General features: G+C 37.8%; 1 protein-coding gene across 1 annotated transcript in view; it reads left to right on the top strand.

The window, feature by feature from the left end:
- Positions 1–11,646, top strand: part of LOC107299959 (katanin p60 ATPase-containing subunit A-like 1) — a 40,361-nt gene extending 28,715 nt beyond the window's left edge. Inside the window, exons 8-10 of the mRNA XM_015829303.1 lie at positions 2,734–2,868; positions 6,710–6,836; positions 11,410–11,646. Coding sequence (XP_015684789.1) covers positions 2,734–2,868; positions 6,710–6,836; positions 11,410–11,608 — 461 coding nt within the window. The 3' untranslated portion in view covers positions 11,609–11,646. The remainder of the gene's footprint in view (positions 1–2,733; positions 2,869–6,709; positions 6,837–11,409) is intronic.
- The last annotated feature ends 1,272 nt before the right edge of the window (positions 11,647–12,918 follow it).

Below are 12,918 nucleotides of genomic sequence, written 5' to 3'. Positions count from 1 at the left end.
CTTAAAGTCTCTCCATTTGTTAATGACAGTCATAATGATTCTTAATGTCACGTTGATTGCTGTTCACTTAACATGGTTGAAATATTAAATATTTTACTACACCATTTGCTTTAGAATATTTTTTTTCTTGTTTTCCTTGTCTAAAAACTATGTGCGTCTTATGGTCCGGTGCGTCTTATGGTGCGAAAAATACGGTAAGGGAAAGGACCTGGAGTATGCCCACTTTATCCAATCTAGTGAGGCAGGCATATATCCTCAAAAAGAGGCAGTTCCACAAATAACCTGGCCTTGTGTCATAAAGGGCTTGTATTGCACCCAAAAAGAAGCTCACCCTCCAGACCCTCACAGCCTCTAGGCACTGGGTAAGCACTGTGATGACATCAGCTGGGTATCATTACTGGATATAATTTGCTGTTGAATGTTGACCTCTATGCCGTTGGATGGCTCCACCGATCAGTTTTGAGTAGAGGTGCTCAACATTAAAGGGGATTAGGGCTGGACCTTTCCCTTCCCACTAATACCAACTGGCTACATAGGAAGGAGGAGAATCACTGCAAAACTGCCTCTTACTTCCAGTCCCTGCAGCCGGTCCAGAAGGTACCATGGCTGATGGTATTGAAAGTTGCCAAGAGATCCAGGATATACAGAATTTGTAGATAATCAAGCCTCATCACATCATTGTTTGAGAAAACCTAGGTCTGAGGATCCACAATCTAAGTTATGCATAGATTAATTTAATTGTATTATGTTGTTATATGCCCGCATCAGGCTTGTGGTCTCTTCAGTTGTTTGGATTTTAATTTCAGGGAGTGCTTATGGTTGGCCCTCCTGGGACTGGTAAAACCATGCTAGCAAAAGCTGTCGCTACAGAATGTGGAACTACATTTTTCAATGTGTCTTCCTCCACTCTCACATCAAAATATCGAGGCGAGTCTGAAAAATTAGTTCGTTTGCTATTTGAAATGGTAGGTATTGTTGATTCTCTCAGATGTTACTCTTATTTGCATAATTTGTTCTTGGCTCCTTTTCTTTGTAAAATGATTTCAGGGCAGTCAATGTACATTACAATGAGTGTATTATACTATAAATGTCCATATTGAATTGGTTTGGGGTTGGTGGTTTAAATGGACAACCTCAACAATTTCCTGCATATCTATGTCTTAGCTTGATATACTATTTGTTTTTGTGCATCTGTAGGACATTCCTTAAATTCACAACTGTCTTGATTTGGCAAGAAACATATAGAGTCTTTAAGAAAATTTATTGGTATCTATCTTTGTTAAACATGACTGTAATGCTGAGGGTATTGTATATGATTTTTAAAAAAAACCTTATGAATCCCTATGTCACATAAGAAATATTTGTCTTTGTTTTAAGGCCAAGTTTTATGCTCCTACGACCATTTTCATTGATGAAATAGACTCTATCTGTAGTCGCAGAGGCACTGTGGATGAACACGAGGCAAGCCGCCGAGTCAAGTCAGAGCTGCTGGTTCAGATGGATGGTAAATAGGGTTTGTTCTGCCTGCATTGGGGGAGTCTTTTTCTTGTTTTATACATTGTTGTAGAATAGACCCAGTGAAGGAGGGAAGGACCTTAAAGGAAAAGTTCCATAGGGTCATCCTTTAAACTTGGTTCAGGCGACTTGTGCATCCAGAGACCACTTTTAAAAAACTGACCTTTGGGGATTCTGAGAACTGTAGGAATTTGGAGTTCCCTGAAGAAATGGGGCTGCAAATGTTGTCATTCATCGAAGCCTGGCTTTTTACAAGCAATTCCATCAACAGACATATTGATCTACGACCAGCATATGAACCCCTCAGAATCCAAATCAATCGAAGAGCCATCTGGAGACAGCACCAACCCTCAAGCCCCTCTTTCCTCCCCCCCCCCCACAGTTCATCTTCCAATGACCCTGATCTAATATAATCTCCCCATCACAAGACCCATTACCAGCCTCCTATTGATGACTCACTCCTGACCCACTAATTCACACCCTCCCAACAACCCTGACATGAAGTACCTCCCCATCATAAGCCTCTCTCTGATGACTCACACCTGGCCCATCACAAGACCCTCACTTGACACTCCCACACCTGAAGCCCTTATATAAGTAGAACACTGACAGACATCCACTAAACACCACTGAAGATGTTACCTGGCCTAGTAACGAAACGTTTGGAAACCAACCCTCAAGCTCAGAGAACGAACCTTCACCCTCATCCTACACCCGAGCTGCAGATATTTGCCACTATTGCAAATGTTGTCTTTTTTTGTGGCATATTTTTTTTAAAGTTTAACATGCAGGTAGTCATTGGGTTATGATGGCAATTGGCACTGGAATTTCTGTTGCTAAGCCATGCAGTCATAAGGCCATCGTAATCCCAAGACCATGCTAACATTAAGCAGGAACTGACACAGGAAGAGGAGGGAGTCTCAGCAGGTCAGTAGGTGAGAGCTTTGGGTGAGAACTATGGGGCAGGTGAGCAGGTACCGAGGCAGGTTCTACAAAGTCTGAGCGGGTGGGCAGGCAGGTGTAAAATCAGCCTTTTCTAAATATATAGGGTCTTTCATTCATTTTTCCCCCTACATTATATGATGTTTCTAAAACTAAGATGTGACATCTTTTTGCTTCCAAGATTCAGAGCACAGTATAGTGCATGTAAAACCTCAAATTAATGTGAACAACCATAGAAAAGCACCATGTACTCTAGCTCTATTGTTGCTCCTTTAGGTGTAGGTGGAGCTCTGGAGAATGATGATCCTTCAAGAATGGTGATGGTGCTTGCTGCTACAAATTTTCCCTGGGATATTGATGAAGCTTTGAGAAGGAGATTGGAAAAAAGAATTTATATACCTTTGCCAACAGGTGAGTTTTCTTTTCAAATGTGCTTGTCTGGCACTTGTTATTTGACACTTCCTCAGGGAGCTGTTAAAAGAACACATTGAAATTTATGCAACAACATTGGATTTTCAGGCTTTAATAATTATCTTGATCATTGGAGAAAAAAGTAAAAAGTTGCTGGCAATTGCAGAATGAAAGAGCTGTAGCAGTCTTTCAGTGTAGACTCAATGAGGGGGATCAAGCTTTTTAATGAACTTGTAAACTTTTTTGAATGTTTAACAGGCGTTCCTTAAATGAGCATAGATTGAGCCTTGTAGACATCTTTAAAGAATTATTGCCAATACATTTTCCTATGTGCCTATTGCTGAATACAGAAAAGTAAGGCCATTAATTTTAACTTTCAAGCTTGCCATGTTGTAAATCAACTCCTGCCTGAACTTTATGACTAGATTTTGAGCTCTTCATTGTTCCCTACTTGAGGAAATCTCATTGTACAATGACTCTCCAGGTTGTCAATCAGAACTGCTATTAACTTCAAGATTCTGTATCATCTTAGGTTTGCTTTTAAGCTGACTCTTCTCTTGATTTAAGGTGGTATACTACCTGCTTTTTACCACTTGACTCTAAATAAGAACACAGTGTGACAGTGGTTTTAATGAAATTTGGTGGAAAGGAAGACTGTCTTAATCTTGATGCATTATTTTTCCTGCTTGCTAGGGTGTGCATTTAATGGGAAAAAAAGCAGTTTGTTTCGAGGTTTGGACAAAAAGCCTTACATTCCATTGAAATGTTCTCATTTGGTTCTAATGAAAAAAACGCCCTTAAGAGTGTTTCAAGTAGGGAACAGTGAGAAGCTAAAACAAGTGCATTGTTCCCTTATTTTTTTACCTTAAGAATACAGAATTGGGCAACCTGGAAAAATATGTCAAAGTCCTGGTCAGATATAGAGAGATTGATAGCCCTTGCGCTATTTATCAGGGTATTCTTTAAAATAGGATATAAAAAATATAATCCACAAACTCTAACTTCTCCATAGCTGTTAGAAGTAAACACAGCAAACAGCAGGCAGAAAGTGGATAATGAGTCTGTCAGTTTGGGATTGGTCATTCTGAATTGCTTCTGAATGTCAATAAAACCCAGTCTGACCTAGATGGGTCCATGACAAGGCCAGCACAAGTATCTCTGAACACAACTGCTTAAATAACTGTTGCCTTTTTTCCACCCACCATTTCTTCTCTTGTCTCCTGGTCTTGGCTCTAATTTCACTAGCTATAAAGCACAAAAGAACAAAAATCCATAATTTTCCACATAAGGACTCTGAAGTGATTTTCCCTACCCCATTTCACATTTGTTATTGTTGATGGGATGAGGAATTCTGTATCCCTCTTGATAGATAATAAATTATTCTTATATATTCATATATTCATTTATCTGTATGTTACTGCACTGATTTACATTGATTGTTTCAAATCAATTAAGATATTTTCCAGAATATTTTGCCATTTTTGCAAATTAGCAACTTTATTTTTCTAAGAATGTATTTATACAAATACATGACAGTGCAAAAAAATTATATAATTTAGGAATTAAATACAGCAAATGTTCTTTTATATATTTAGGAATCCACATTCCTAAAAATATGGACTTCAAGTTTAAACTTGAAATCATTACTTGAAAGAGTGGTCAAAATTAAAATTATAATGCTTGGTTAAATAGGAGCAGTAAAAATGTCATTACTTCTTTAATTCTTCTTTCTTAAACACCTTCCTCCTTGATGCATACATATGTATTGCTGGAAAAAATGGCAGAAAATGGTTAATAAACGTATGTGCTGGGCAAAAAAAACAAATATTCAAATATTCTCTATAAATATGTCAATGAAAGTAGCCTTGGAATTCCAATATTAAACAACAATAACAACAACAACAACAACAACAACAACAACAACAACAACAATAATAATAATAATAATAATAATAATAATAATAATAATAATAATAATAATAATAATAATAATAATAATAATAATAGTGTTGGAAGGGACCTTGGAGATCTTCTAGTCCAACCTCCTGCTCAGGTAAGAAACCCTATACCATTTCAGAAATGGTTGTCCAATTTCTTCTTAAAAACGTCCAGTGTTGGAGCAGTCACAACTTCTGGAGGCAGGTTGTTCCACTGATTAATTGTTCTAACTGTCAGGAAATTTCTCCTTACTTCTAGGTTGCTTCTCTCTTTGATTAATTTCCACCCATTGCTTCTTGTCCTGCCTTCAGGTGCTTTGGAGAATAGCCTGACTCCCTCTTCTTTGTGGCAACCCCTGAGATATTGGAACATTGCTATCATGTCCCTCTTCGTCCTTCTCTTTGTTAAACTAGACATACTTTCAGCAACCGTTCTTTATGTTTTAGCCTCCAGTCCCCTAATCATCTTTGTTGCTCTTCTCTGTATTCTTTCTAGAGTCTCAACATCTTTTTTACATTGTGATGACCAAAACTGGATGCAGTATTCCAAGTGTGGCCTTACTAAGGCATTGTAAAGTGGTATTAATACTTCACGTGATCTTGATTCTACCCCTCTGTTAATGCAGCCTAGCACTGTGTTGGCTTTTTTGGCAGCTGCAGCACACTGCTGGCTCATATTTAAGTGATTGTTCACTAGGACTCCGAGATCCCTCTCACAGTTACTACTATTGAGCAAGGTACCACCTATACTGTACCTGTGCATTTGGTTTTTCTTGCCTAAATGTAGAACCTTACTTTTTTCACTATTGAATTTCATTTTGTTAGATAGCGCCCAGTGTTCAAGTCTGTCCAGATCCTCCTGTATCTTAAGCCTGTCTTCTGGAGTGTTGGCTATTCCTGCCAGCTTGGTGTCGTCTGCAAATATAAAGGCCCCATTTATCTTTGACTTTATGGCGAACCAAATGACATAGAAAACTATTGAAATTGCTTTCAGCCAAAATTGAAGAAACTATAAGGAAAGAATTTTATAGATGTTACTTAACAACAAGAAAATTTAATATAATAAATTCTGGTAAAAGTCCCATGTTTGGAGAAAGTTTAAAGCAATATTATCACATGTAGGGATCTTTTAAAGTTGTCCAAAACTTAGCCAAATAGGATAGATCACCACACATATTAAATCCTAAATTGGCCTTATTAAGGGTTTTTTTTTAATATTTCAAATGTCACCTTGAAACACACACTAAAAGTTGTTAGTTTTCTTAATGGTTGCAGCCAGAAAGGTAGTAGCAACATACTGGAAAATTTGAATTATTTCATTTGGTGACAAATATGCTGGAAAATAGTTTTGATGGAAGAGCTGATCCCCCCGAAACTATTACCACATAGTAACACAGAAGATGATTTTTACTTCAACTTGTTTAAATGTATTAATTATTTGCAATACAGACAGAACAGTTTTCTAGCTTCCTAGATAACCTAATGAAAGAAGGTTATCTATCTTTTATTTCTGCATATACTCCGCTGTAAGGTTAATTGTTAATACGTTTTAAGGAAAACAAGAACGTACCTGTTTTTAGATGACTAGGTAAATCCACAAAGCTACCATTATTTCTTTCTGGAAAAAATGGTTAAACATGCCTCACAGTTTTCAGAGAGTTAGAACCTCCTGTCCAATCTCCTCACTTTGGATTTGGGACTGACTCTTAGAGCATGCAACCATTGTGGCCTCTGTAGCAACCCTGTATCTCAAGAGCACCAATTTAGGGAAGAGAATTCTAGAGCCATTAACAAAATTGCTTTCAGAATTCCTTTAATCAAGAGAAAACCAAATTATAACTTTAGATGTGGTAGAAATATTAACTTGTCAGTTTCCTCTAATCAGATAACATTTATTTTTACAGCAAAAGGCAGAGTGGAGCTGCTTAAGATTAATCTCCGGGAAGTTGAACTGGATCCTGACATTAGTCTGGAAGAAATTGCTGAGAAGATTGAAGGCTACTCTGGTGCTGATATCACTAATGTCTGCAGGTATCCTTTTTTTCCCTGTCTAGACCAATCAGAATACACAACAGCCTTTTCCAAGAACATTGCTAAACTTTCAGAATTTACATTTTTCATACTTTTCTAGTAATTCCTGCCCTCTCAGTTTTTGCACAGGAACAAGTATGGTTTTTTATATAATATAAAAGTGGTACAGTGTCAGAAATCCTTACTACGCCCCTGGTTCCAAGAGGACACGGGTTGATGAGTTCACAGGTGGCTGGATTTAATCAAGGAACTTCTGACATGCGTTTAGTTACATAAACAACAAACAAAGTCAGCGCTGGGAGCAATCGCTTACATACACATTCCCCAGCCGGGCCCCACCCCCCACCCACCTAACCAGAATCCGGTATGCAAGGTGATAAGAACAGCTAGGCAGGACGCACTGCAGGCTTCCCCGCATCGAACAGCTGTTTGGCGGCCTGGCCGCGGAGCCGGTCAGCTGTTTGGCGGGATGTCGCGGAGCCGACAACCACACTGCCACGCTCTGCCCGTTGACAGGCCAGGTACAAGGAGAGGGGAAGTCTGTCTGCGCAGGTCGCTGGTCTCCTCTGCCGCCCCAGACGCTGTTGCCCCCTCCCCCCTCCCGTTAATGTTGAGCCCACAGAGGCTTGATATACAGAAAATCTGGGATTCTCTTAGGATATTCACTTTCTACACAAAGGAAATTGAACAAGATTATCAAGTGTGTTATTCTTGCTTATTATGAAGAGTTAGTGAAGTATATTCATATTTCTCTGTATTTCTCTTCTAACTGAGGGCTCTCTAAGATATTTTTGAGGAAACACAAAACTCACCAACATTGGTTGGATTCAATTAAAAATAATATATATTTAATATATCTGCAGATTCTACTTTATTTAGTGAAATGTTGAATTCTGTAAAATTCAGAATTCTGTAAAATTCAATATTTGTAAAAACTGGTGGAAGAGTAACAGGTTAACTCTCAGTTTTTACTATTCATACTACTTTGCAAGGTTGAAAATGAAAGAATAATCAGATTAACAATGTTTTATGACTAAAGCCAAATGGTTTGATCTTGGTAACAGGAATTTATTTTTATATTATTAATTATAAAATGGCTTCTGAAAGTCATTGAAATTGTTGAGATTGACATTTTGTCAAGTGGTATGTTTTAGAACTAGGAAATGAAGATTTGGCATATTTTTGTCAGAGTTCATACATGAGTGATAAGTAAAATACTGAGCAAGATTAGAAAAAAGATCATTCCCATTGAAATCATTAGTTTTAGTCTACTTCCACCATTTGTTCCAAGAGAAAATTTCTTAATATCATGCACCTAGTGGAAAAGTGTAATTTTCTGCTACAGATATTCAGTCATCTATATATTTCTTCCATTTATTTTAATTGTACTTCTACTATGCTTAAGTACTAGCTGAGTAATATGATGTCTGCTTGTTCCCAATGCAGTAAAAAATATTTTCCCTCAAGTAGCTTCATTTAAACTGGAGACCAGGATGCACTACATTCAAACACAAATTCGATTATTGACAATATGGAAGGGAAAAAACAAAAAACCCAGCCTAAACAGAGGAGGCATTATAGTCCCACTTTATAGACTTAAGCAAATTAGAATAAACCTGTGATTGGATATAGTAGTTGGGCATCTCATTGGATATATCATATCATGTGTTTAGTGAGGTCAGTGAGATAATTAGGATGTAACTATGAGACAATAAACCAAGACTACAAAAACAATGAGGGCTTGAAAGAATAAAGAGGCAGTTTTCCATGAACATGGTTTCTTTTTAGAGAATTTCTCAGAGCTCTGTTCCTTACCAGAATTTCCCCCCCCACACACACACACTTAGCACTGATTGACCTTCTGAATGTCCTATAGCTAAGCTGACAGTGTAGTTTTCTTGGGAGAGTGTTTTATAATGGAGCAGTGCCCCAGTTTGACACCATATAGCTAAGCCAGTGCTTTTTTTTTCCACGGGAAGACGTCTTTGGGTTAGGAGCTTTCAACTTGGTCCTTAGAATTCCACTTTATTGTTATGATACTTCTGGGTACTGTTTTTGGAGGCCATGTAGACTTATTTATTTATGAGATTTATATGGCTGCCCATTTCAACAACTGTGATTTGGGGCAATGTACAGTGAACAAAAAAATAGAATTGGGCAGCAGATATCAAACAAGTACAAATTGCAGTTAAAATCAAAACAGTTGGGAATCCACAATATACATTATACTCCTCCAGGTAGAAACTCCAGTCAGCCTGGCCTCAACACTGGAAGAAAGAGGCATGTTTTTAATGTTTTAAAGGCCAGCAGGGTCAGGAGAGATCATTCCAGATACTTCAGGGAAGAGTTATGCTTTCTAGGTCCCATTGGACAGTAGCACCTGAAACACGCCCATCCATTTAGAATATATGGGACGAGAAGCTATCCCTGGAGAAATTTTCCTGCTCCTTCTACTTTTCCTTCAGATTCTTTTAATGAAAAACATAAAATAACCATATTGTGAAGCGCCAAATTCTAGCTGTCATTTTTATTTCCAAGAATATATTTAGACTGCCTAACATTTTGTTGAGAGCTACTTTAGTGTAGTGTAGTGTAATGGTTAAGGCATCAGGCTAGCCACTAGGAGACCAGGAGTTCTAGTCCTTCTAGTCCTAAGGAAGGAAGCAGTGAAAAACCTTGTAATTGACAAAGCTTTGTTGCATTTGTAAGTCAAGGACTACCTGTACTTGTTTGGAAATGTTCCCACATGGACAGAAAAAAAAAGTTAAAATGGAGTTATATTGAACATCTAGGTCAGTGGTTCTCAACCTTTTTAATGCCGCGACCCCAATCGGTCGTAAGTCGAGGACTAAACCGGTCGTAATTTGAGGACTAAACCGGTCGTAAGTCGAGGACTAAACCAGTCGTAAGTCGAGGACTACTCAACCGGTCGTAAGTCGAGGACTTTCCCTGCCCGGGAGCGCTGCGCATGCGTGGTTCCGCCCCCTGCGCCGGCCGAGGCGTAGCTGGCAAGCGGCAGAGACGGAGCAGGCCGACCACCAGCTGGCCCAGCCCAAGGGAGGTAAGGCACCCGCCGGAAAAGGGGGAAAAAATGGCGGACAAAAAAAATGGCGGACACCCTTGCTTGGTGACCCCCAAGAAATGGTCGATCGACCCCAAATGGGGTCCCGACCCACAGGTTGAGAACCACTGATCTAGGTGAAAGGGCCAGAGGAGAAGATGGAGAGCAAATCTCTTCAATATGGCTTATGATTTGTCATCCCCATTGTCCTCACATCATTTTGTGAGTAGGCAGAGGTCACAGCAGCCACAATATTTGATGTGCCAACATTGCAATTTGGCTTGTATATATTTGAGGAACGGGTCTACTAAGTCTCTAGTGCTGGCAAGATTGCCTGGCTGAACTTTAATTCTGTCTATAGAAGTGTTTCTCAACTTTAGCAATGTTAAAATGTGTGGATTTCAGTTCCCAGAATTCTTCATCCAGCTTGCATTCAGTTGGAAGTCCACGCATCTCAAAGTTGCTAAGGTTGGTAGTACAGCTTAATTTTATATAGAAGAAAAATTGCCATAGGCAAGTGGCAGTGTTTGTGGCAGTAGAAAGAAGCCTTTTAGAGTGGCATAATAGGCCTAAAGCTGTTTGAAGGAGTGTAATCTGATGGATCAGCTTATATATAAAGCTGATCTTTGGGCTGTTTTGTTCTTTTGGTAAGTTACCTTCTCCATTTTGCATCATCTTTGACCTTTTTCTTTCACATACAGTATTAGCAACAGCTTTATGATGTAAAGCTGAGAAAGATATGGTGCCCAGAAGGAGGTGCAAAAGGTTTCTTTTAATATTTAAATATTTAATATTTAAATCATATTTCATCTATCTGTACCCAGCTATGTATATATGTACTGAATTGGTTTTTCAACCAGATTGTGATCTTTTTTGCATAGTGTAATGCAGAATAAGTCCAGTGATGAATTTAAACTGCCTTTTAATTCTTAATCGAAATAATTGCTTGAATGCCTCTATATATTGTAACAAAACAATTGCTTTATAGCTTTTTTTACATCTGCCCATTTGCTAGAATTATTGGTGGATTTTCATCCTTATTATTGTATCATCTTTAGTTGCTGAAGATGAGTAAAGGCAACCTTGTCTGTGAAGGATTATAAAGTCATAGGGGAAGAGACTATTTAGATCAGTGTTTCTTAAGTTTAGCAGCTTCAAGATATGTGAACTTCAACTCATAAATTCTAATTTAGACCCTAGAGTCTAACCCTCCACCTGCTGTGCCCTTAGCTTTCAGGCTGTATACTTATCCAGATTTTGCAGACCTCTTTTGGGCTTGGAAGATAAGTAGAAAATTTCAAGGGATGTTATACAAGAATTTATGCTTTAAAGAAAATGTGTAAACCAATGCAAATTTTTATGCTGTTGTTTTTAAATATAGGAAATGAAATGTAATAGAATTATTGTTGGCAATGCAAAAAAAAACCCCTGTTACAAATAAGTAAAATGGTATTTCAGCCTTACTGTTATGCATCATTGCTAATATGTAGTATTTATGTGTTTTATTTTTAGGGATGCCTCATTGATGGCAATGAGGCGACGCATTAATGGCTTGTCACCGGAAGAGATCCGAGCCCTCTCCAAAGAAGAGCTTCAGATGCCTGTCACGAAGGGGGACTTTGACTTGGCTCTGAAGAAAATCTCCAAATCAGTTTCAGCCGCAGATCTGGAGAAGTACGACCAGTGGATGTCAGAGTTTGGATCTGCTTAATCCTGGAGTCTTCTCTTTATGAAGGATTTTAGATTTTTAATTATAAAATATTAGAAGGATTTTGAAACCTTTTAGGCTCGTGGTTTTCTTATGGACAATATTCCCCCCTTTTTTTTCCTTTTTGCACTTTTAGGGGAACAAATGAGAATGTGATGTAATGAGGTTATAATATTCCATAGAAACTGAGAAATCCTTGTCTAGTTTTGGTGTTCTGCACTTTAACAGTGAATGCTTGTGTCCTATTTTTGTTGACATAGTTTCATTTGCTAGTCAGACATGAGATTGGATGGAGAGAAATTAAAATAAGTCATACTGCATCCTTAATATTAGGCTATATTTGTCAGATTAACATCACATCCTGACTTTCTTGAATGTGGGTAGAAGGTTTTTATTCTGTCTTTATATGAAGATTATCAGTAAGATCTGGACCAAAAATATTGGGGATCTTTTTATGCTGCATTCAGTTGCTATGGCTACAATGATATTTGCTAGAATTCAGTAATAAGGCAAAACTGTTTTAGTTTTCTCTATCTGCTGCCCTCTTGATATATCAGGACTATAGTTCCCAGAATTTCCAGAAGCCTTTGGGAAGGCTAGGAATTCTGGTAATTGCATTCCAACTGCATCTGGAGGGATGTGATTCAGGAAGAATTAAGGTAAAAGGAAAAGGATATATACGACTCCAAAGACAGCTCTTGGCATTATACTCATCACTTGTGGAAATATGAAAAACAATTTTGATCTGTGCATGTTTACTATAGCCAGCAGCAGATTAAATGCAATTAGCTCAATTGCTGCATCAAAATCAGAAGCATTGGGATTTGACTACTTGCTTTATACTTTGTAATTTGAAATTTCAGAACCATTGTTGTTCTTGTTTGTGCTTTACATCAATATAAATCTATATCAATTTCTTCATACCACTGTGAGGAAAATATTAATTCTTCAACTATCTTAGTCATTCCAATACTGTATGTTTGTGTATTTCAATGGCTAGTGATTTAACTTACTTTAATTTATATTTTATGAACACTAGTTGTGTGGTTGCAATATAAGATATTGAAGTGGAACACAGTGACACTCCAAACTTGAAGCTATAGAATTGTCATTCTTGAAATCCAGAACTACTCTATTCCCTTTTTTAGAAAAAAAAAACTCTTTTAATATTTGTCATTAGTTTTTGTGTAACATTATGCTATTTGCAGATATAGCAATGTATATTCATGCCAAGATTTGTTTTTAATAGTGCATATGGGAAGTGTCACAAAACTGTCATCATCTATGAGGTCTATGTTGACAAGAAGTACAGT

The sequence above is a fragment of the Protobothrops mucrosquamatus genome, unplaced genomic scaffold, assembly GCF_001527695.2.
Source record: "Protobothrops mucrosquamatus isolate PMUCROS unplaced genomic scaffold, P.Mucros_1.0 scaffold5796, whole genome shotgun sequence".
NCBI lineage: Eukaryota > Metazoa > Chordata > Lepidosauria > Squamata > Viperidae > Protobothrops > Protobothrops mucrosquamatus.
Note: the sequence above shows the minus strand (reverse complement) of the source record. Positions and strands in the feature narration are given on the sequence as shown.